Genomic DNA, 24021 nt, shown 5'->3' with positions numbered 1-24021 from the left:
CTTTTCGGTCTCGCCGACGAAAACAGGGAGATTGAGCAGGAGGAGAAAACAGCCACATCTAGGAAATTATTTCCATGCGATTCAACCCTATCAGGCGCAAGACAGGGGCGCATGTTTCGGAGGTAAGGTGAGCGAGGGGAGGATGCAGGGGTACCATGCTGTGCTGTCTGCATTGCAGATGGATAGCTGTGTATCGGTATTTGCCGTCCCTCGTTCTGTACTGGGATGTCTGATAGATCGTCTTTTTTTCTACACAGTACATTGGTTATCTGATCTATCAACTGTCATAGGGCTTCGACTCGCTATCGAAGGACCGTCGAATACCTATAGTACCGCTGTTATACTCCGTGCATATGTACCGACACAATTGAAGTCGTTCGTCCAGCGGAACTCTCTCAATTCAATCCGAACCAGTCCAAATCCACACCACTGCAAACAAAATAAAATTCAACTAAAATCCTACTATGAAAGTTCAAATTGTAAGAACAATAAAATAAACATAAAATAAAATAAAAAGTAAAACCCCAATTTAGGAGGTCAACGCTCGAGCGTTCAGACCCTTACTAACTAGTGCGCATTAATTAGTTCGTTGACTTACTTCCTAAACCAAAACATCACCCACTACCAATCCATCTGATTTAATCTAACAGAAAAAAAAAATACCTCACAATCCAGCGCATATATAAATAGATAAAATTAAATGAAAAAGATGGGTAGTATTCTCATCATCCAGGGTCCTACGTAGGCGCATCCCTAGTCGACAAGACTGAGGTGACCTCCGAACCAGTCAGAGGGCCATCAACACAACATATCTGATACAGACGTTCCAAAATCCCACGCAATCCCTGAACCATTCCATGTTGACCACTGAGTCTGCAGGGCTCATCCAGGAATGTTCAACCATTGGCCGAACTCTCCCCACAGATCCCTGCCGCCAAGCCCACACATGACAAGGAGGATGGAGAAGGCTTACGCGGCACTTTGACTTAGTCAACTACAAGACACGGCCTGCAGGGCGAATGCTTGGCATAGGCGACATGTGGCAAATCAGTAATGAAAAAAAGAGAAAGAGAATTTAATCTAATTTATTTTTCCCGGATTAGTTCACAGGGGAGGTGACAATGTGCATGTGTATGGGTGTGCTGCATTTCCTCATCACAGAGGGAAGGAGAGATGTTAGTGGGTTCCCTAGGGTTACAATCAATGTCTCTATTGAGTTTGGCTGGGGTGGTACAGAACCGTTCCCAGATACTGAGAGTGTACTTCGTATATAATGTCGATTGTTGCTCCTCTGCTTAGGTAATCCTTTCTACATTCTTCATCATAGTTAAGAGTAAGTAATAGTGTAGATGGACAGGTTGATAGACCTTCCTGTGTAAAATGTATCAGATAAATCCATGAATCAATAGACTCCCGTTCATCATAAATGCAATGGATACGAAGCAGAATGCCTTTCAACCGATTATTAGCCGGTGTGAACATGGTTACAATGGGATATGCCTCAATATATATATTTTCATCAATCTGAGACTCATACATCTCTTAAACTAAACGACAACAACAGAAAACACGGAAAAATAGAAGAAATAACCCTTGATAATAACAAGAATAGCGAATGTCGTGAAACAACAAGCCCAAGTTAAATTCAACCAGTGTCCATTTCATCTGCACAGCACCAAATCGGATATCAAAGTAGCACAGACGGTAGCACAGAGTAACACCAAGTACTACCAAGTGCAGCATCCGACATCAATCGATAGTCAGCGCAGAGAGCGACATTATCGTACAGCTATCGTAGAAGCCATCGCAGCAGCTTTCCCTGCCCTGCGTCCAAAAACCGCCCCCGACGTCAACCCACTGCCTCCGGGATAATTGTCATAGAAGAGTCCCCCAACCATCTCCCCAGCGCAGTACAGCCCGGGAATTTCACAGTTTGTCGTAGACGAAACTACAGCAGCTGTTTCTGGATTCACCTCCAAACCACCAAATGTAAAGGTGATACCCGCACTGACCTTTATAGCAAGGAACGGAGGCTGGTCGATAGGCAACGCCCAATTGGACTTGGGGATGCTGAGCGTACATGCTTTTGACTGAGTTGAGAGGCCGTCTTTTACGGCCGGATCCCATTGCTGGCCATCATTCAGCCGTTGGCTTTCATAAACAGCGTTATTGAACTCATGGATCGTCCGCTCGAACTGGTCCTTGTCTTCCAAACCATGTTCCGCCGCACATTTCTCTGCCAGCTCTGATATCGACGAGGCTGTGATATGCTGCACCACTTCTGGTCGATACTCTTCCTTCCGCAGCCAGGAGATTGTCCGCGAGTCCCAGATTTGGAATGCAACATGACCCGGTTGATGCAGGATCTGCCGTCCGACCATGGCATATGTGTAGTTGCGTAGATCCGAGCCTTCGTCCACAAATCGAGAGCCTTGACGATTGACCATGATCCCTAATGGGTAGCCGGACTTGGTAAACTCATTGGAGATCTCGCGGTCTCCTGTATTGGCGGGTGCATTTGCGTCCCACGCCACGCAGTGACACCCGGACCAGTTGCCCACTTGTTTGGCTGATACATCGCGAATGGCCATCTCAAGACAGTCGCCCAAATTATACGGAGTACCGCGAACTAAGGCGGTGTCCCAATGTGGCCCCAGATACTGTGCCCTCATCCGCGGATTGGCTTCGAAGCCACCAGCAGCGAGTATCACGGCGTTGGTCTTGATCACCTTCACTTGGCCGTGGTGCACAGCCGTCACCGACGTTACAGCACGAGTCACTGGGTCCGTGGCCAACTTCTCTGCAGCCGTTGAGAAGAAAACATCAATACCTAGTTTCTGGGCCGTCCGAAGGTGGTCTTGAATAAGCCCTTTGCCTCCGTCCTGGGTCTTCAAGGCCAGGCCTCCCCAGAACTTGATCCGACCGTTCACCTCATACGCCTGTCGGTTGAAGGAAAGCTGGAACCGGACACCATTCTGTGCAAGCCACTTAACGGTTTCGTTCGAATCGTTGACGAGGACTCGGCTGAGCTCGCGGTCCGTCCTTTTTCCTGTCACTCGCTCCATGTCATTCGTGAAGTCAGCCGCTGTGTACGGGCTCATATCAATCTTGTGCGCTGTGGCCGTATCAACATTATTCACAATAGGGAGGAGATCCTCCAGACCACCATGGGTAGTCCGGAATGCTCCTGCGGTAAAGTAAGAATTTCCTCCTGCCCAGTTTTCAGGACATTTGTCAATGATGATCACCTTCTGGGCACCGGATTGAACAGCTGATATGGCGGCGCAGAAGCCGGCATTACCGCCTCCAATGACGAGGACGTCGCAGTGAGAAGGGAGAGCCATTACCGCAAGTGACGTTCAAGATTTGTTCAGGATAGGTGATTTCGCAATAAGTTTGGATTAATATAGCCGTGTAGTTGGAGGCAGAGCCGAGACACTCGTAGCCCGGAGCTCCGCCGAGCACCCGCATAACAAATGCGGGGGAGCAGAAGAATATCGGACGTCCGACCACTAGTCTGATGTATTACACTAAGTACCGATGGTATCGGCGACTGACATAACCATAATGTCATTTCCTATATCTGATACCTGGCCCCATGAGAATAAATACACGCCAATCCCACCATCAAGAACACCGTGCGCGATTAAACAGGCTCATAATGCCAGCGAAACGAACTTAACAGTTAGAAAGTGAAGTGATACGATACATGAACAAGCAAGTCGCTTTTAAACTATTATGGACAATTCAGATCTCTCCAAGCCATCATCTTCCAAAGTTGGATAATATGGAATCATTGCATCCGCGCTTTGCACATAAGCATCGTTGTAAAGCCGCCAGTATGGTGTACGGACTTTGCGGGCAGGGTGAAACAGGCCTGCCCAGACGTAGTTCATGACCACTCCCGTGCCAACGGCCATCCGAATAGCATCAATGGCTTCGATAACACGGTCGATAACGTGAGGACTGGTTTCGAAGATGTTGGGGAATACTAAGTTGAGAAGGTGGACCATTGCATCTTCACATCCGAGACCGACCACACCCAAAGCAATGTGCTTGACAACGCTGGCTGCAGTCTGGCGATGCACCTGGTCTCTATCAATAAGAGCATCCTCGAGAAGGGGCGTAACGGCATAAACGTAGTCTTTAGCCATCTCGCCGATGTATTCGAACAAAAAGGACATGGCCTTCAAGACACCGTTTTGGACGTTCAATTCAGGTACGCGGTATTCGTTCATCAGAGCTGGAAGCACAGTGAACGGAGCACACGTTTCAGCCACGATACCGATGGCGACAGCAGTACAAACACGTGACTGACGCTCCTGCACACGTAGGTTGTTAAGCAGTGTTGCGAGAACATCCTGAGGACCAATTGCCTTGGCGATGAAACCAAAAGTGTTGTTTGCCGCACGACGGATACCCTTCTTGTGTGCCTTCAACATGTCAAGCAACTCGAAACAAATACGCATCCATTCGCGAGCATTGACAGACTCGGGACCACGGTCCGCAATACGACCGACAAGATCGATGGTGTTTTCCTGGACCTTTTCATGACGGTTACGCAGGATGGGTGTAAGACGAGGAAGCAAGTCTCGAATGGGTGGTTGCATCTGATTAATACCGACAACGGTCACAATGGAACGTAGAGCACCCAGAATGGAACCAAGGACCTCTGGGTATTCTTCACCCAGGTACTCGTAGAGTACAATACCAAGCTTACCCATTAGTGCATCCTCCCCACACTGCTTCATAACCATTGCAATGCGAGAAATCAGGTCTGCAGCCTGCTGACGCACAGTAGCGGACTTGTTGTTCAATCGCCAAAGAATGGTACTGACGATCTGTGGAAGATACGGCTTGCAACGAGTACCAAGTGCATTGACCGCTGTTCCAAACCCGTTCAGAATTACAATATCCTCAATGCTCTGCTCCTGGAAGGCGTAGAGAACACCATCGATGAGTCTCTCCTCCAACCTCTCGGAAATATCTGCCGCTCCCAGGGCTGCAATGAGTTTCTCAACGGTTTCCACCGTCATCTTCCGGTAAGGCTCGCTCTCGTCTTTCAGGTTGTTGACGACGCGTTCGAGGATCTCACCGACGCCAACCTTTTGTCCAAGGTCGACAGTGGTATCGACAACTTGGCGGTAGTTCCTCCTGTCAAGGGCCATGCGCCTTACCCAGAAGCTCTTAAAGAAGTCGGTCAAAACATGCTCTTTCAGGTAGCCGGCTGTCACACCATCAGTGCTGGCGCACTGAGACACTACTTTAAGAACAACCTTCTTCATCTCCTCATCTGGGGAAGAGAACTCTCGGAGTAGGATCTCCATGATCTGACTGGTATAGTAATTGGCATACTCTTCGTCCATGAGAGGAATAATATATCCAACAGCCTTGAGAAATGCAGCCAGACCTTTACCACGCTGCTTCCTAGCACCCGTCCAAAGAGGATTGAGGATCTCATCGAAGCTTTCGATACCGTACGGGTTAGCGGCCTCAGCTAAGGCTGCTACTGCTAGTGCGGTAACAGTTCGGACCTTGGCTTGCTCATCGCTAAGATTGTCGGCAATGCAGTCCACCAGACCCTTCAAATGAGGAAGAATAGCACAACCCATAAGAATGGGGATTTGCTGGACAATCTTAACACCAGTGTGTCTTGCCTGCCAAGACTTCTTACTGCGACACACAGCACGGAGGAAGGGGAGGAGAGCGGGAATACCAAGTGCCGAGGCGACCACAGCGAATGCTCGTGCGGTTGTGTTTCTGACATACTCATCGACATGGTCGATATCGGGACGCATGGTACTAATCATGGTAGCAAGACCTGCTGCCTTTGCTAGATTGGAGATGATCTCTCTACCTTCGACACGAGCATAATAATCCTGGTCAATAAGCAATGGCTCAATGACGACGAGAATCTTATGCACGTAGGGGCGGACAAGATCATCCAGCTTGTAGAGAACACGATCAATAACCTTGACCAACAAGTGGCGCTCTTGGTCCTCAAGCGACTTCTCCATGAGCAACGGAAGGATCTGGTTGAACAAGGGGCCGGCCCCAAATTGACGTGCGTTATCTGTGAGTTGACGCAGGGCAGTCTTTCTCATTGGTGGTGTGCCGTTCTTGACCTTCAACAGTAGCCTCATGATCTTCCGCTCCTTCAGCTCGTCCACGGACATCACGCTCTCGTCTCCACCTTCCATAAGCTTTCCAAAGTATGCCATATCCTCGGGCTTGAAGAACTGAAGATCGCCGACTCCTGGAATTTCTGTTGGGAGCTGTTTTCCCAAGGCACGTGCGCTTTCAGGTTCTTGCATCATGAAGCCCCCGACACCCGTCGCGCTGGCCATGGGAGCTGGAGTCGACATAAGTTTCCTTGCAGGGTTTCGGATTGGCGCGTATCCCGGAGGGGGGTCAAGGATTTTGTAGCCATCGGCCTCGCCCGGAAGCATCATGTCAAGTTCCTCATCCGACAAGGGGGCATTGCGGCCAGAGATATCAGTTCCAAAGCTGGTTGGAATCAGCGCCGCACCTACTTGTGAAGGATGCATGGGGGTTGCGAGCCCCTGGTTGCCAACGGGTGTGGCTGATGTGATAGAAGGTGCCTGGTCCCATCGCGATCGACGTTTAGGTGCTTCTTCGGCGGCGCCAGGAACAGGAAGGGAGGGTGTTTGATCCCAGCGTGATTTCTTCTTTGTCTCCTGAGGCTCGGGAGCCTCGGGAGCTGCTTCGGTCGACTCGGAAGTCACATCCCATCGTTGCTTGCGCTTGCGTCCCGTAGCAACGGTGACGGTCGAGCCGGCGTCAGTGTTTTCTTTGTCCTCCAACTTCAATGTGGCCTCATGTTCTGCGACACCGTTCTCGCCACTGGCCTGTTTTTCAGCGATCAGCTTCTGAACACGCTCTTCTTCTTTTTCAAGCTCACGCAGAGCCATGACTTCACGATACGTCTGGCCCTCTCCCTCAACGTTCGCATGAGTGTTCGCAGCGAAAGGGTCCGCTCTGGTGGGGGTCAAAGGGCCACGGTTGAATCGGCGCTTTTGGTAGTCTGTCTCGCGGTCTGCAATCCTCGCCGCCTTCTCGCGGCCGAGAAGGATGTCCTCCTCCTCCACTCCATTACCATGGGCGAATTCATCCATCTGACTCTTGGTTGCGGTATACTGTCCCACCAGACGGTGGCCACCATCCGCATCCTCCATCTCCTCGTCATCACCATTGACGGCGATCGAAGTGTCGTAGCCCGAAAACCTGTCGGCGCCTTCGCGTTCGTAAAGGGTGGTGTCGAAGGATTCAGTCAGGGAGGCCTTGGTCGAGTTGTCAGTGCGCTGGCTAGACGGATCAAAGGTCCTAGAACCTTTTTTTCCAGCTGCAGCGGCATTCCGCTCAGCTTGGAGCCTCCGGACGGCTTCGAAATCGGCTGCGAAAGGGGTTAGTAACGGGGTGGATCAAGCCATGGGGTGACACGTACAGTCAGACATGGTGACAGTAAAGAGTTGCTCAGAGATCAGACAGAGAACATATAATCCCAGGAAGGGGTAGCAATAGCTACATCCGGATCATACCCTGTGATCACGGAACTCTAGGGGATGGTGTCGGGTGCAATGCGTTGACGCCTATGATGATGAAAATACCTTCAGCGCCAGACGACGTTTGGCGGCGGAACTCATTACTGGTGGCTGACTAACGAGCGTCACATGATGCATACATTGAAAGTGGACTAGTGCGGATCTATGACCGCCGACGCTAAGCCCTTGTGGACGCCTTCGCAACAACTGGACCCGACCCCTCAGTTCATTGTTTCCTCTCATTTCACCAGCTTTGATTAATGATTTGTAGAGTGGCTGTATAACTAGATGGATGAAGTACTTAAAGCTACTACTCAGTAGGACACACTACTTGAGTAAGTACGTGAAGATTAAGTGCACCGAAGTCATCCCAAGTGAAGACGTATGTATATATAAAATTATGTGGCGCGTATTGATCAAGCTTGACAAGAGAATGCACTACGGTTTTGAAATTTTCTGTCACAATAGTCGCTGCCCTTAAATAGTATTGAGTAATTTTCTCAGACTTAGAACCAAATAACGTAACCTAATTAATCCTTGAAATGTTGAGTTGTCGACAACGGATAATTTCTTAGTCTCTCAGGACTCTCCCGAGACTATCCTTGGCTTCCAATTCAGATCTTGGTTTGGGACTCCGCATCTAGAGCTGAACCTACCTTGTTAGCCTTGAGCAATTGATTGGGCAGTTTATCTGGAGACGCGCCGCATATCAAACTGCCTTTAGAACTATGATACCGCTTAAGATGAGATACAATCATCCCTCAAAGTGTTGTTAGTGTTTTCTTTGAAATGCTGCATGATAATAGGCATGTGCTGCGGAAGAAACAACTGGTAAATAGAGTCCAGACCGTATTATATTGACGAATTAATTATGGACTGATTTGTCTACTCTGTTAACCTATCTTATGATGCCTGAGGCGATAATCGAACTCTTCCTATCAGAGTAGTGACATGACGCCCTCCGGGTGGGGACGGATGACGGACCGGCTCCGCCCAAAGTATGTGGTTAGTATCATCCCATCGCGATTTCCTGTTGAAACGTCTTTTGGGACTATATTTTTAACCCCGGGTTTACTTCCAGCCCTTCCATGAGTGCATTATAGTTTTTTTTTTTTCAACTTTTGCAGAGTCCTTGTGTATATCGTACTTAGCCGAGATGGCAAACAAAACTTCGCCCAAGACAGACACTATTCTCATCATAGGCGCAGGCGTCTTTGGTCTATCAACGGCACTTGAATTGAGCTCGCGCGGGTACAAAAATATTACTGTTCTCGACCGCTATCCACCTCCAGTCCCAGATGGTAGCAGTGTCGACATTTCTCGAATTATCCGATCCGAATATGCTGACCCCGTGTATTCCCAAATGGCTCAAGAGGCTCTCAAGGGTTGGAAATCGGAGTACAAAGACCACTATCACCATACAGGATTTGTCATGCTATCGGAGACAGCGTCAAATCCTTACATTAAAAAATCACTAGACATTATTCATGCTCAAGGCCGGACACTGAAAGAGTTTGTGAATGGGAATGGCCTGAAAGAGATGTATCCGGATCTCCACGCGGACCTCAGTAGTCTTCGGGCATATCATAACCCTGAAGGTGGCTGGGCGGATGCTGAGGGAAGTATTCGTCATTTAAGTCACAGATGTAGCCAGGCGGGTGTATCCTTCGTGACTGGGCCACGGGGAACAGTTCTCTCATTACGGACACAGGGGTCCCGTGTTGTCGGTGTGAATGTGGCCAGTGGTGACTTTATTCCTGCAAATCAGGTTATCCTTAGTACCGGCGCATGGTCGAATTTGCTTCTGGATGTGACCCATACAGCATCAGCGTCAGGCCAACCTGTAGGCTTCATCCAACTCAGCCCCGAAGAGGCCCGCAGTATCGCGAAGACACCTGTGATGATCAACTTATCAAGTGGCATATTCTGTTTCCCGCCAACACCGGGAACGAACATTCTCAAAGTTGCCCGGCACAGCTACGGCTTTGCAACTTCCATCCGTTCCGTTGCTACGAATCGAACGGTGTCCTCGCCGAAGTTGGGTTCCAATAACGCCGATAAATCTTTCCTTCCTCAGGAGGCGGACAAAGCCCTACGAGACGGTCTTCGGCAGCTCATACCACGCTTCGCCGATCGTCCCTGGTCGAATCGTCGTCTGTGTTGGTATACGGACACCCCAGAGGGTGACTTTGTTGTTGACTATCATCCTCAGATGGATGGGCTTTTTGTTGCTATCGGAGGAGCTGGACAGTAAGTTGTAATTCCGGCCTACTCTATGCTTTCACTAACTTGGGTAATATAGTGGTTTCAAATTCCTACCTGTTCTTGGTCGGTACATAGCCGACCGCTATGAAAATTGTGCCCCCGAGGCCCTCCGACAGAAATGGAGGCTTCGTTTGCCCGATGGCAGTGGAGATTTGAAGATTGGGGACGGAAGCCGGGGAGGACCCCCCTTACGGATGTTGTCCGCTGAAGAACAGAGTAAATTGTAAAAAACATATGCTAATGTTCCCTAAGGGAAAATCGCATCCATTGTCAGTGTTAAAGCTAAACCACAACGTAGTTACACCCGTAGCTGCTGAAAATCATTTATTATAGATGAAAGACTGGTCAGCTGATATAGAATATCGTGAAAAGTGAATCAATGACTTCTACCAAAATCCTTGGCTTTTACCAGCCATTCAAGTGGCTCTGGTCCTCCCTCAATATCTTTCTCCACTTTACCCCGCACTGAAAGATAAGGTAGCTGTGCAGTATCAGACTTTTAGCGTGCATGCTGGCATGAGCTATAAGAAGGCTACCCAATCATCGCAACCATAATATAACTCCCTAGCTATCAGATTCACGTCAAAGCAATACTACCAGCTAAGCTTGAGAATGTCGACTGATGACTACCGACCGCCCAAACGTGCCCGCCAAGCCTGTGATCCATGCCGGTAAGGATAACTGCACTCGTAAACAGATAGCTTCTGATACGTCTACAGGCGAAAAAAGTCACGCTGTCCAGGCGAGAGACCAGTCTGCTCGTACTGTGATCGGCTGGGGCAACAATGCGTGTATTCTGACTCTGTAGAATTAGGCCCTGGCGCAACTGAAATGGCACGTATATATCCAACCCTTCCGGATGGTCACGGCTAATTTGGTAGGCGAGGCGGCTGGAAAATGTAGAGGGGAGGTTGGAAGAATTGATAAGTAGTTTGAGGTGGGTTTATATAAACTCTAATTTATAAGACTCGATGCTGATACAGGCTATAGTAACTCTAGACAGACAATGACGCCGGTAACTGTTCAAATGGAGTCTGGCTCACGAGATGAGCACGCTGGAGACTCAAGAAGAGATCCTGATAACCAGAGCTCAATTTGAGAGCGGCTCAAGTATATCTCAGCTTCTGTAATTATCAACCACTTCCCTTATTTGATCCGGAGAATTTCGTCGAAACCATCGCTACTCGAGACCCCGAACTTATCCTTGCAATTCAGGCTATCAGTCTGCGGTTCGAACGCGAAGTAGAAGTTGGGGAAGCACGTATCCTGGAATATGCCAAAAATGCTCGCTCCATGATAATGGACCGGATCAACAATGGCAACTTGGAGCTCTCGACTTTACAAACGCTTTGTCTACTCGCTATGTTCGAATTCTCAGGTGAGGAGTCTCCAGAATTCTAAGGCCTTCATTATTGACTCGTGATAGTGGGACATACCATCCAGGCAGGATTGACATTGAACATGGCGGATTATCTAGCACAAAGCGTCAGCATTACTGGTGAAGTTCTGGCCAACATTCAAACAGATGCGGACGAAAAGCGTCGCTGCTATTGGAGCATTTATATGCTGCGGCATCTCCAAGGAGACGGGATTCAAACAAGTCGACTTATATCAGGCGTTCACACGCCCTTCAATACTGGATCGGGGTTATCGCCTAAATACACCCCACCGTCAATCAGAGAACCACGAGGATCAAATACAAAAGAGGACCTTGGTCTCGTCTCCTACACTATCCAACTGAGTGAGGTGTGGGCCCTAGCAATGAACTACGCTGCCACCAAAGTTGACCCAGTCTCTCTTCCTCCCTGGTTCCCCGAATCCGATTACTCCGTAGTTTCCTTTCGACATACTGAGTTCGATAGTCTTGTCCCACTCAAATACCGGTACCACGCAGAGAATATACAAAATCACAGTTTACAGGAGCTAAATCAGCGTCGTGACTTCTGGGGTCCCTGGCTTTTTGTCCAGATTATGTTCGAAACAATTCCGTGCTTACTGAATCACCCATTCTTACTATCGATGAGATTGCGAAGCTTCAGACATACCATGCCTCACTCTTTCATTCGGCAGTCATTCGAGAACATTACCCTCCACGCGAGTTGGATTCTTCACTTGATTGACCTTGTAGATCATAAAGGGTTTGAGATCTGCGATCCGATCTTGGCCCATTGTGTAGTTATTGTCGCTACAATACATCTTCAACACAGCTTGTCGATGACCAAGGGCTGCGAGATACGGCGAGGAACGGCTATAATAAATGTGTGCGTTTTCTCCAGCCATTGGGAGAGCGATGGCCCCATGTCAGAAATATGGTGCGTACTCGATTTCCACCGCAAACAACCTTTGTAAAGCACATCGCTAATGTAACAGATGCAAAAATTACATCGCCTACGGGAAGGCGTTTCCACAAGCACAAACAGCCAGTCGTGGTCCAACAACGCAAAACTCCTGTGGGAATTACTCGTCTATGACCGGGCCAGCAGCTCCCAATCTTCTAATGATTTCTTTGGAGCAACACTATCCGACCCTAACGCCAGACATACAGCCTCTAGATTCATGACTCCGGATCCAGACTTTCCTCTCGTTGGGTCGGCAGGGATATCTGGCCACAAGACAGTGGCCAAAGAAGTCGTTGCGTATCCGCCGGAGTCTGTTTCAACTCCACCAGCCTCTTTTACATCCGGACCGGATATGCATCAGGTTCCATCTGCGGAGCCTTTCGGTTTGATAAAAACACCAGCGGAAGGGATGCTGAATGATAATCTGTTTCTGGCACCGGAGAGCTATGGAAGGGCAATTGAGGATTGGTGGAATTTTACTTCTTCATAGGTAACTATGTTTAATTGAAACTACGATTCCCAGCCCATCCGTCGATCCTTCACGGCCTTATTTATATCCTCACCATTGTCTCCCGCGTCAACAATTGACCTAGAGGCCATCTTTTGCATGAACCAGATCCTCCTCCGTCGACACTAGCGAAGTCCAATTCCTTCCCAAGCTCTCACCTACGGAAAGAAGGAATACACATTATGTAGAGAGTATTATTCTGTTATAAAGCTTGTCATATCCATCTATACTATGTATAATTGGCACTGAACCAGGAAATCCATGCATGTTCTATTTCCTCCATGTAATGGGTCGGGTGAATATCTTATTGTTCAATCACGAAGCCTGTGTACAGTTCAGACTGATTTCTCCACTGAGTAGTTTCAAGAATTCCTACCTAACCCAGCATTTCACTCTTGATCTGCCTTAGACCTCTCGTCAGTTACTCCAGGCCCACACTCAATCTGTCTTTGTCATATGAAAATGTATTTCGAAACCATCCGTTCTTAGGATTGTCCGGAATAAAACTATCTTCATCCGCGACGTTCATATCCTTACCAAGACAGATTTCCAAAATTATTTCCTCCAATTTAGAATACTCATCTGTTCCATTATACTTGGGACAAGGAAGTATACGAGCCCATACAAAACAGCCCAGTATTGCCATCGAGAATGAATATCAGCAAGGAACAAATAGATGATGACTGAAGTCCTTACGTTTCCCTAAAATATCCTATTCCATTATCTTCCATGTAATCAGTGATGTGATTGTAACCTTCTATTAGACGCTTGGGATAGGTGCGGAAAAGTGCTGCAGATACCTGACGACAGGAAAAACCGACATTGTCCTCTGGATACCCGCGCAGCTCGTCGTGCATCAGGAAGTCCTCGGCGACGCCAAGATTGATACTAATGTTCAGTGAGGTACTCTAGGAACAGTATGATGAGAAGCTGAAAGGAGGCTCATAGGCCAACTGGAGAGTTTACTTTGTCATTTGGATTGGAATATATTATTAGATTGTGTTCGGCTGAAGCTGCGCCGGAGATGACAGCTTCTTGCGCCTGACATGAGAGGTAGGAGAATTCTTCAGATTGATTGAAATCCACTGCTGTGGTATACAGAAATGAGCTGAGACTAATAACAGGGTCAAGTATCATCATTATGGTGACGCTCACAGGTGAAAATGAAACCACCAATGTATTTCTACATCTCCTAGTTTCGCGAACACACTATTCAAGCCATTCTAAAATCAACAACAAAACATCTTAGCCAAAAGTCGCAAAGAATAACACTACCGCATGAGGCTATATCGTGTAGATAAAGTCAGGCCTCTTGTCACCAAGCTGTTGAATTTCCTCAGGAGTTAATCCCTCAACACGATGGTCCCTATCGCCACGTCGGCGCTTTCGATTTTCCCTCCTTAGTAGAAAGTATTCTGCAACTGATCCAACAAACAAAAAGAGTGTTAAGTACGCCAGAACCGTACCGTGACCGGGATAATAACTTGGTGCATCGGCACTGCGATATATGTTGGAGGACATGATACCGTTTAGGTTTCCCCATCCGATCATGATTCCGATGGTAACACCACGTTTATATATGCCTTATTTTTATAAAGTCAGTAATTTTATATAAATATATACTGCAATCACTGAATCATGGAAACGTTGATAGACAGACAAATGACTTACCCTCTACGTTGTTGCTGACCCAGGCAATGGTATTAGCAATGCAGGGATAAATGCCCATAGCTCCAAGGAAGACTCCCGCATATTTAACACCGGGCGAATTCGTGCCTAGTAGCATTGCGAAACCAACTATTCCCAAGATAGATGCGAGAATGTTATATATTCCTCTTTGACCCGTGCGATCGGCTATGTAGCCAACCGAGACTGTTAAGATAGCAGCGCAAGCATAAGGAGGCACACTGAGAAGCTGTGCACGTGTAGATGAGTAGCCTAATATCTGTCAGTAATCAAATCCCTGGGCGAATAAGACCTTTTCGATTTACCCTGGATTAGTAAATAGTTAGCGATGTCGTTTCTTTGAAGCAGTTTGGACACTTGGCTGGCTTACTAGTTCTTTGATAATGGTTGGTACGAACAATGAAAAAGCATACAATGCTCCATCAGCACCCATGTAGATGATAGCACCAAGCCAAGTTTTATGGTCTTTCAGGCTGTCCCACATATATGAGGATTTCCACTCGTGCTCCTTTGCAGTACTGGATTGCTGGTCTAGAGCTAGACGTCGCATCACGCGGATTCGGTCCACATCAGATAGGAATTTAGCTTTGTCCGGGAAGTCGTACACCAGCCAGAAAGAAAACACCCCAATGACAACGGTTGCGAGACCCTCTAGGATGAAGATCCAGGCCCAGCCATCCTTCCCACCCACCCTATCCATCTTGGCAATGGCGGCTGCCAGAAGGCCGCCAAACGAGCCCGCTAATGCAGCAGCAGAAAAGAATATGGCCATACGAATACCGAATTCAGATCGTTTATACCAGCAGGAAAGATAGTAGCTGATGCCCGGGAAAAGACCAGCTTCCGCTAATCCAAGGAACCATCGTGCAGCCATAAGGCCGGAAAAGTTGTGTACAAGCCCCATTGTTGTCATGCAAATGCCCTGGATAATGATAATTCTCGATCAGAACTATTTCTTTTTCAGTAAAGCGCATTTCGTTATATTACATACCCAGAGAACGATGATTGTTGGGATGAAGATACTAGGTAGTGTCCGTTTAAGCAGCACGTTAGTGAGAGGTTCAAAAATAGAATAGGAGACGAAGAAGATGGTCAGCGAAGCGTTGTATTGACCGTCGGTCATATGAAGTGCTTCTTGGAGACCATCAATCTTTGCATTTCCAATATTTGTGCGGTCAAGGAAAGATGCTAGATAGAGTAACGACAGCCAAGGGATAAGTCGCATATCTAACTTCCTCAGCAAGCGTCGATCCTAAAAAGATCAGCTGACCTGCATGGTACTTCTAAAAGTGAGTAACGTACTATTTTTGCCTTCTCCTCTTCAGATAAGCCATCATCAGGGTCAGCAATCAACTCAAGTTGCTCGATACCTGGCTTTGAGGTTTCTAGGTCATAATGACTGCTAGAAACCCTTCCACCAGCTGCCTCCTTCTCGGATGCCATGGTATCCAAGCCCATCATTATCAGCCGGGTAATAGGATGCTTTCCTTCTTCTTTTATTCCAGCCACAGTGAATGGTAGAAAATGGATACAGGGAGCGATTTATAGCAGATCCCTGAACGTCTGGTCGCAGGCGGTGACTGGGGATGGCAAGACCCAAGAACGTGGGGGATTCAATTGCGGAGAACTCGGTGGACCGATCAGTCAGATTCGGAAGGACCTTCGGCGATCTGGATCTTGTCTTTTCTTATTTCTTTCTCTCTTTTCCTTTTCCTTCCTTTGCTTTCTCTTTACCTTTTTTTTCTCCCTTGACCCTTACATTTGGCAAAACTCAATTCTCAATTGACATCACAACTTGCATGGTAATGTTCATGTTAATCAAGAATTTGATGCACCTGAGGAATGTTCTGGCCCATTCGCAGGACTTCAATAGAACCTCCTTGGATTTCGAGATTGAGCAAGTACGGCTATCAATGAAATTCTGAGTGAATATAAAAGAGTCTTCATCTCTTTATCTAGTTGAGTTTATAATATAATGTAACCGTGACATTCATTAGATATAACTCAAATTTAAAATCAGCTTCAAAGGACACGCACGGGATGTCAACCACGGGGGGAAAGGAAACTAACAGCTATGGTAAAGTCTATATTTTCCCGGCGTCCAGTATGGCCCCATAGCTCTAGTCCACTCCACCAATGCCATTCAACGGATCGTCTGGACCAGCCATCAAACGCCGACCCTAAACTTTTAGTCTATGCTCTAAAATCCAATGGGCACATGGATTCAATCTAAAAAATTAGAAATGGAGCAGGGGGATCGATATGTAAGTGAGATACACAGAAAAATCAATCCCACCAAGCGCTATCATACGCTGAAATGAGTGCTGACCCTCTGGGCACAATAGTTCTGGGCCCCCACGGTCTTGACTCCTTTGTAAGCTCTTATCAATGAGGGGTCACAGGACCACTGTAACTAATTCCGTGTGGCCAGCAGCCCGACCATCCATTATTACCCAACTATTTTCGAATCACAACTGGCAATTATTCTCGGAGGGCAAGTGCACAAGTTTCCGGGATCCTCTGCCCTCGCGTTTTCAGTTGTCTTGGAGAAAGTTCAACCTTGAGTAGCAGGACGTGAGATCGGACACCTAAGTTGGTCCGGTGTTTCGGCAATTGTAGTTGCGCAGTGGAACCGGCGCGGAATGTAAATGAACCTTAAGTTTTCTTTAGCTTGGCACGGGAGCGGGGTAAAAAGCTTTGCGGACCGGGCGGGACAAGACTTGTACCCACTACGTACTGTACTCCGGGCCGGGCTTGGGAACGTTAACACCGAGCTTCAGCTAGTAATTAGATGCTCTAGTAGTACTAGAAGATTCAACGAACTGTTGTTTATAGACCACAACTTACCGCTCTGAAGGAAGGGTCTTATGAGAGAAGATAGACTATAGGCTCGATGAGAAATCGAAATTGATAACTCTGATTAGAATCTCCACACAGATAAATTTTCCCAAGGCTGGCCGCCGTAGTCATATAGAAGACTCTCTGATCACCGGAACCTGGTACTATATGCCCCGACTGTGATAGGGTTTTGCTTGCTGATAAAAGGCGCCCAAAGCCTGGATTCAGCCCACAAATTATACATACGAAGCCGTGATCCCTCGCTTCGATCGGTGGCTTGAGTTGCTCAATAAATTCTATACATTACACTTTGTAATACTCTCCATTCGGTCTTCTCATATAAATCTCTACTATAATAATTATTATATACTCAATTCAACGATGTGACAGTTAGCAAGCGGTTGAAAATGGCTACTTCGGCGGCCGTTTTACGAGTCTTGCTCACCAATATCTGTTTTGGTATTACGTAGATCAACTCGCACGGCTATGGGTTTAACTCTATATAAAATACGCTCTTTTGTTCCTGACGCTACTTTCATTTTCAGTTGCGCATTTAAAATTACAAATGTCTTCAGTAAAAAATTGATGTGTAGAAGATTCGCATCATGAGGTATTCTACTGGATACTCATCGAAGATATCCGGGACTAGTTCAAGCCACTCGGGTTTTCCCTGGCAGTAGACCGTTGAATTGCAATAGTCCCAGTATTCGGGATACCAGCCAGCCAGACTCCAGTCAATTAGGGTTATTTGATACTCTGGACTTCCATCTTCACACACTCCTTTCTGTTCAACTATCACGTTCTTCGGCTGGAGATCCGCATGGGTGAAGACAGTTTTGTGTCCCCTAAGTGTACGTTGGATCGGTTTACGAAGCAGGCGAACGTAATGCGGCGACTCCCTTTGCCCTAGGTATTTTAAAAGGCCTTGGTTCAATTGTTCCTCGTTTTCAAAGGGACCATATATGCTCGGGTCGTGATCAAGGGTGGAGAGAATGCCCTCGTAGTAAGGCGTGCGGTTCAAGTTCCCAAAATACCCTTGGAAGGGATACGTCGCAGTTCATCAGGCGCCTCTCTAATGCGTTTGCTGACCGTCTTCTTCTGGTTTTCCGGAAGAGACGGCGCTAACTTCTGCAGATCGGTACCGGGGACATGATCCATGATTATGTATCGTTTCTGGGTCTCCGGATCGACAAAATGATCATGGACTTTTATGACAGGGATCTTGCTGTTAGCAGCCACAAACTGCATATTCTCTGCTTCTAGCGGCGCAATGGAGGTGCCCACTTTGACCGCGAAGCGCTCTCTTACTCGGACAACCTTGACGGATCTGCTGGGGTCGCTGAGGATATCGGTTGATGCTTCGATCTCGGCGATGCTCGGAAGCACAATTCTCTCGTCAGCCATTTTATCAGTGGATGAAGATGTTATCGACTGAGGGTTGGAAATAAGAGGATGAAACTGTCGATGGACACTACACAGCACACAAACTGTGCAAACAACAGACTAACCGGATTGGGAATACGAGTAGGGCTGTCAGGTGCAGCGCCAGGTGCCCAGTGCAGGGCATCCTCTATAGAACATTGCTATAAGCTCCGCTGTATATACCGACCGATGCTCTATCGAACTGATTCTTACCTGCCGCGGTCACTGGTGCTATAATGCTCCAATGTTTGTCTAAGGTGACTGCGGCTGCTCCTAGGTTATTGTGTTGTCCTGATATATCTGAGAAAATAGTGACGCCTTCTGATACATGTTAAGCCTTTCTCTCTGCCTTTCTCTCGATCCGGCTCGATTTCAATCTCAGTACATGAGCGGGTCCGCCACGGTATTAGAGGCCTAGGATCAATCGTTTCTAAGACCTGTAAGTGGCTGAGATCCATTGTCCGCATTATTTCCGATAGAGGAATCTTTATCAGGTCATCATAGTTGTCTTGGTCGACCCTTGGCAATGGGTGATATGCGACTTGTAACGGTACAATTGGTTCAGAAATATCGCTTCCGGTTCCCGGAAGGCGAAACGGGCGACACTGTATGGGAGGGCCTGAGAGATCAGTTTACCTCAAACCCAGGCCGGCTGCGATTGATCTTTGAGGCAAGATACAATTAAACCTTGGAAATTACGTCGCGTAAAGTGTTCTTGCTTACTGAACCGACCTAAATCCTCGGTATACTCTATGATACTTTGGTTTTAGTAAGAGCAGGGGCTATTATTTATTTTATATTATAGTAGAGTCTATAGTTGCCCACAGATTAGACCCGATGTTTAGTCGGGAAGGCCACGGTAGTGACCTAGACGTCTTGTATAGTAGAGATCTCATTTACTCTGGAGTTTTAAAAGGTGGTTGGCAAGAGGGGCCATCCCTGGGACAAGAGACTTCTACAAGCTAAGGGTATTCCTATTGTAGCGCTGTTAGGGTAATCTTATTTGGCATTTATTCGCGGACTGTTGAGAGATGGTCGACGATTTCTACGAAGATGTGTACCTACCTCGGGATTCATTAAAGCACAGCGAACAAAACTCTGATTCAAATGCAGCCCGGTTGTTTTCTGTGACGAATATCCGTCTTGCTAAAGAAACGTTGCGGAGATAGGCCGTGCGACCAAAGTTAAACTTGGCTTTCCACAATAAATCACTCCTCCTATGGACTCTGATCTCCCCTCACGGATACGGGCCGAATCCGCTGAGCTATCAGACGGCTTTTGACAGAAAACATTCGTCACGGGGCTATTCTTTAGGAGACGAAATATAATCCCATTACCCAATACACCTGCAATGTACTCTTCATATTGCTCGATGTCTCAAGCCCATCAAAGAATATTCCCCCAGAAATGAACCAAGACACTACTCTCAGTCAGATGGATGCCGAAAAGAAATCAGAAGAGATAATAACTAGAAAGCCAAGCCTCGCCGAAGGTACTGTAACATCTCACCAGGGAGCCAACCCCCCGGACTTCAACCAGCTCGCTATCAACAATGCAATCGAATCAATCGGAATGGGCCGCTATCAATGGCAGCTGATGATCTCTTGTGGATTTGGATTCATTGCAGATCAGGTAGACTCTTTTACAACAGCGTTGTCCATTTCTAATAAACCATCAGATGCTTCTTGTCTCCATCAGTCTAGTCATGCCCCAAGCCTCGAAGGAATTCGGCCCTCGATACGGAACACTCCTTTCCGCCACACAATACGCAGGGTTAGGAGTCGGTGCTGTCGTCTATGGGCTTATCGCTGATTTAACTGGCCGTCGTCTAGCGTGGCAGACGTCTATCTTTGGCGTGTCTGTCTTTACTGCCATCTGTGCCGCCTCACCCAACTGGGCTGCGTTGAATGTTTTCGTTGTGCTCTCTGCCTTTTTTGGCGGCGGGAATTGTAAGCAAACCGTTTTATGGAAGATTGTGCTCATACTGATAAGGGGATATAGTGGCAATTGACCTCACAGTACTTGCAGAGTCTCTACCTCGAAAGTGGGCGTTCCTCCTTACCTCGCTTGCATGTCTCTGGGGGCTTGGAAATGCTATCACTGGACTGATAGGTACTCGTATTGCTTCTCCTCATCCGAAAGGGCTTCGTTGACTCACTATGGATAGCCTGGCCACTTGTGGTGAACTTTTGTTGCCCAGCTGGCGCTACTCCGGAAACGTGTACCAAAGCTAATAACATGGGATGGCGATACCTGTACATCATTCTTGGGGGATTGTGTCTCATAATGTCAGTTCTGCGCACTTTCACGCTGGGAATGAGCGAGTCCCCCAAGTGGCTTGTATCACGGGGAGAATTGAACGAAGCAGTGGCGTCCATCAATACAATGAGCAAAGTCAACAAATCAACATATGTGATGATGGTTGATCAGTTGCGCCCTCATGAGCATGAAGATTCCAAGAGCGCTATTAAGAAAGCCGCCTCCATGGTTGGCGCATTATTCCAGGGCTCGAAACAGATTCGTTCAATGATATGCTTGGTTATTCTATGGCTACTTATCGGCATCGCGTACCACACCCCTCCATCCACAGCCCGCGAACGGTAACAGTATATGCTAATAAGCTTAGATATCCTGTCTATACCGTGTTTCTCCCATATTACCTTGAAGCGCACGGCGCCACCTTAGGCGATGGAAGCACTTATCAGACCTACCGAGACTGGTCAATCTCCTCGGTAGTCGGAATCTGGGGACCGATTCTAAGTGCATTCCTGGTACAGGTGCCTTTCCTCGGACGTCGACGCTCAATGACACTGACAGCCTGCGCCTGCGCCGCCTTTTCAGGCGCCTTTACTACCGTCAAGAACGAGTCACAGAATCTGGCCTTTTCTAGCATGATTAACTTTTGGCTCAATGCTCTGTACGGCATCATTTACGGGTCAGTTTAACTTAATCTTACAGAACATGACATTTGATATTAACATTGCGGGATAGGTATACGCCAGAGGTCATGCCAGATGCATATAGGGGCATTGGCTGTGGGCTGACTCTCGCCTGTGGTCGGATTGCTTCTCTTTCAGCCCCGTTCATCGCGACCTTCGGGGATGTCACGACGTCTGTGCCTATCTGGGTTTGCTGTGCGTTCTTTGGGGTTATTGGGATTGTGTCATTGGTTTTGCCATTCGAACCAGGGGATTCCTCATGATATAGCTTTATTTGTATATAGGAAGGAGAGCATATGGCACATCGCATGATTGATGTCTCTACGGTGAGCTGAGGTACTTGAGTTTGAAGCACGAAGTCTGAATATATGTATCTATTGGTTTTAGGTTATAATTTAACTATGTCTAATCATATGAAACTAGGAAACATATCATGGCATAGCGAACTGACGTAAGAGTATGATCGTATCATTCCAACCCCTCACAGTGTACCCAGTCCTACTATCACTATTACGGCCTTACCAGCATATATTACTATAGAATTTACGCTCCTGATTTACGTGTATAGCCTTGAGAAAAATGCAAGTCATGCGTAAGGCTACATTAAACTCATCAACTACGGACTCCACCCAGCCAAGTCCAAAACCCAAGCCCTAGCCAACTCCAACTCCGCCCGGAAGCGGTCCGGATCCGCCACCACCCCCTCATCAACACCAAGACAAGATAACAATGATACGAGAACCAATATAACAAAAAGCCCAAGAATGAAACACAATATATCAGCCCCTGAAAACCCGTACCACAAACCCATATGAGCCAGACCCGATATCCAATATCCCGCAAACACAAACCATCATCAAAACCAAAACCCAACCCTGTATCTATATCCATACCCTCTCCACCAGCACCAAAATGAACCGCCTTTTCCCCTTCACCACAAAGTCCACAAGCACCCCTATCAAGGAAAAACCCCAAACAAAAGCCCTCCCATCCTCCTGGTATCGCTCCGAGGCGCTGTACGCCCTGGAGCGCCGCGCAATCTTCTCCAAGAAATGGATGGTAGTGACCCACCGTACCCGCTTCACAAAGACGGGTGATTATGTGCAGCTTAATGTGGCCGGATACGGCTATTTTATTATAAAAGATCGAACGGGGACAATAAGGGCTTTTCATAATGTTTGTCGGCATCGGGCGTATCCTGTTATTCAGTCGGAAGGGGAGTCTGGGACTGCGAATATTATTTCTTGCAAATATCATGGTAAGTTATAATTGGCTGTTTGATTTAGCGTCTGATTGAAGAAGCAAATCGCTAAGAATGATTGAACAGGATGGTCTTATGGCCTGGATGGTAAGCTTGCCAAAGCACCCCGGTACCAGGATGTGGAAGGGTTCGAGAAAGAGAAGATGGGTCTTTACCCTATTCATGTCCATATCGATCATCTTGGTTTTGTGTGGGTGAACTTAGAGGCTGGAGACCGACCGAGCGTATCTTGGGAAGAGGACTTTGAGGGCGTGGATCAGCAGCCTCGTTTGCAGGGGTTTGATCTTTCACAGTATCATTTCGATCATACGTGGAGTATGATGGGGGATTATAATTGGAAGACGTTGGCCGATAATTATAATGAAGTATATCCCTCCTTCCTCCCTTGCCCCTTTATGATTCCAAATTATCCGAAAGTAATGAAGATAAGAGAGAAACTGGTGATAACGATATGAATAGTGCTACCACTGTCCAACGGGCCATCCAGGCGTAAACGCCATCTCGGATCTGAGCAAATACTACGTCGAGACTAAAGCGGGACATATCCAGCACTTCAACGCCGATAAGCAGGATACGCCTGGCCTGGGGATCTTTAGTACTTTTTATTTCCCCAATGCGTCGATTACAGTTTCGTATGTTGTTTTTACTTTATTCGTTGGTGTAAATTGGTAGGAAGTTACTGACAAGATTCTAGACCGTCGTTTTGGTACATGATGCGCTGTCTTCCTGTTTCGGCAACACAGACTCGGATGGAGTATGATGTCTACAGACATAACAATGCTTCGAACGAGGACTTTACGTATATCGATGAGTTTTTCAAACAGGTCCTGCGGGAGGATAAGGATCTGTGTAACGCGGCGCAGAAGAATTTGAATGCGGGAGTGTTTGTGAATGGGGAGTTGCATCCTCGGGCTGAGAAGGTTCGATTTGGGTACATTTTGTGAAAAGCTTGCTTATGCTAATGTGGTACTTAGGGGCCATTATATTTCCAGAAAACGGTTCGAGAATTGGTCTTTGATCATAGGAAGAGAGAAGAGGAAGCTGGGAAGGATATTTGGCCGGCTGTGCCGCAGTACGAGGCTTCTGATAAGTTGCAGGAGGAAATTAAGTTCTGTGAGGGGTTAGAATGTTCAGGCGATGGCTCTTTGGAATGGTGAGAGGTAGCCGAACGGAGAGTGTATTGAGTTATGGGATTTAAATG

At 47.4% G+C, this 24021-nt stretch overlaps 8 protein-coding genes across 8 annotated transcripts; 4 read left to right on the top strand and 4 right to left on the bottom strand.

Moving 5' to 3' along the window:
* Window positions 1-1778: 1778 nt before the first annotated feature.
* On the bottom strand, window positions 1779-3344 carry AO090026000202 (uncharacterized protein; the record flags this gene model as incomplete). The annotated part of the gene is made up of 1 exon (XM_001821636.1): window positions 1779-3344. One exon carries the CDS (start codon window positions 3342-3344, stop codon window positions 1779-1781), a length of 1566 nt encoding a protein of 521 aa, XP_001821688.1.
* Window positions 3345-3728: 384 nt separating this feature from the next.
* Window positions 3729-7475, bottom strand: AO090026000203 (U2 snRNP complex subunit HSH155; the record flags this gene model as incomplete). Its single annotated transcript, XM_001821637.3, has 2 exons — window positions 3729-7414; window positions 7466-7475. The coding sequence occupies 2 exons, from the start codon at window positions 7473-7475 to the stop codon at window positions 3729-3731; spliced, it is 3696 nt and encodes a 1231-aa protein (XP_001821689.1).
* A 1243-nt stretch (window positions 7476-8718) lies between these two features.
* On the top strand, window positions 8719-10054 carry AO090026000204 (NAD(P)/FAD-dependent oxidoreductase; the record flags this gene model as incomplete). Its single annotated transcript, XM_023236172.1, has 2 exons — window positions 8719-9812; window positions 9865-10054. 2 exons carry the CDS (start codon window positions 8719-8721, stop codon window positions 10052-10054), a joined length of 1284 nt encoding a protein of 427 aa, XP_023090939.1.
* A 2143-nt stretch (window positions 10055-12197) lies between these two features.
* AO090026000205 (uncharacterized protein) lies at window positions 12198-12656 on the top strand (the record flags this gene model as incomplete). Its single annotated transcript, XM_023236171.1, has 1 exon — window positions 12198-12656. One exon carries the CDS (start codon window positions 12198-12200, stop codon window positions 12654-12656), a length of 459 nt encoding a protein of 152 aa, XP_023090940.1.
* Window positions 12657-13958: 1302 nt separating this feature from the next.
* Window positions 13959-15803, bottom strand: AO090026000207 (uncharacterized protein; the record flags this gene model as incomplete). Its single annotated transcript, XM_023236169.1, has 5 exons — window positions 13959-14257; window positions 14346-14619; window positions 14731-15282; window positions 15352-15612; window positions 15663-15803. The coding sequence occupies 5 exons, from the start codon at window positions 15801-15803 to the stop codon at window positions 13959-13961; spliced, it is 1527 nt and encodes a 508-aa protein (XP_023090941.1).
* A 2412-nt stretch (window positions 15804-18215) lies between these two features.
* Window positions 18216-18765, bottom strand: AO090026000208 (uncharacterized protein; the record flags this gene model as incomplete). The annotated part of the gene is made up of 2 exons (XM_023236168.1): window positions 18216-18669; window positions 18707-18765. 2 exons carry the CDS (start codon window positions 18763-18765, stop codon window positions 18216-18218), a joined length of 513 nt encoding a protein of 170 aa, XP_023090942.1.
* A 1262-nt stretch (window positions 18766-20027) lies between these two features.
* Window positions 20028-21822, top strand: AO090026000209 (uncharacterized protein; the record flags this gene model as incomplete). Its single annotated transcript, XM_023236167.1, has 6 exons — window positions 20028-20252; window positions 20299-20569; window positions 20613-20638; window positions 20733-21220; window positions 21247-21555; window positions 21612-21822. 6 exons carry the CDS (start codon window positions 20028-20030, stop codon window positions 21820-21822), a joined length of 1530 nt encoding a protein of 509 aa, XP_023090943.1.
* Window positions 21823-22471: 649 nt separating this feature from the next.
* AO090026000210 (aromatic ring-hydroxylating oxygenase subunit alpha) lies at window positions 22472-23764 on the top strand (the record flags this gene model as incomplete). Its single annotated transcript, XM_023236166.1, has 4 exons — window positions 22472-22817; window positions 22887-23185; window positions 23280-23452; window positions 23515-23764. 4 exons carry the CDS (start codon window positions 22472-22474, stop codon window positions 23762-23764), a joined length of 1068 nt encoding a protein of 355 aa, XP_023090944.1.
* Between the last annotated feature and the right edge of the window lie 257 nt (window positions 23765-24021).

Source organism: Aspergillus oryzae, chromosome 3, assembly GCF_000184455.2.
Source record: "Aspergillus oryzae RIB40 DNA, chromosome 3".
In the NCBI taxonomy this organism is placed as follows: domain Eukaryota; kingdom Fungi; phylum Ascomycota; class Eurotiomycetes; order Eurotiales; family Aspergillaceae; genus Aspergillus; species Aspergillus oryzae.
This window is presented reverse-complemented; position numbering and strand designations above follow the sequence as displayed.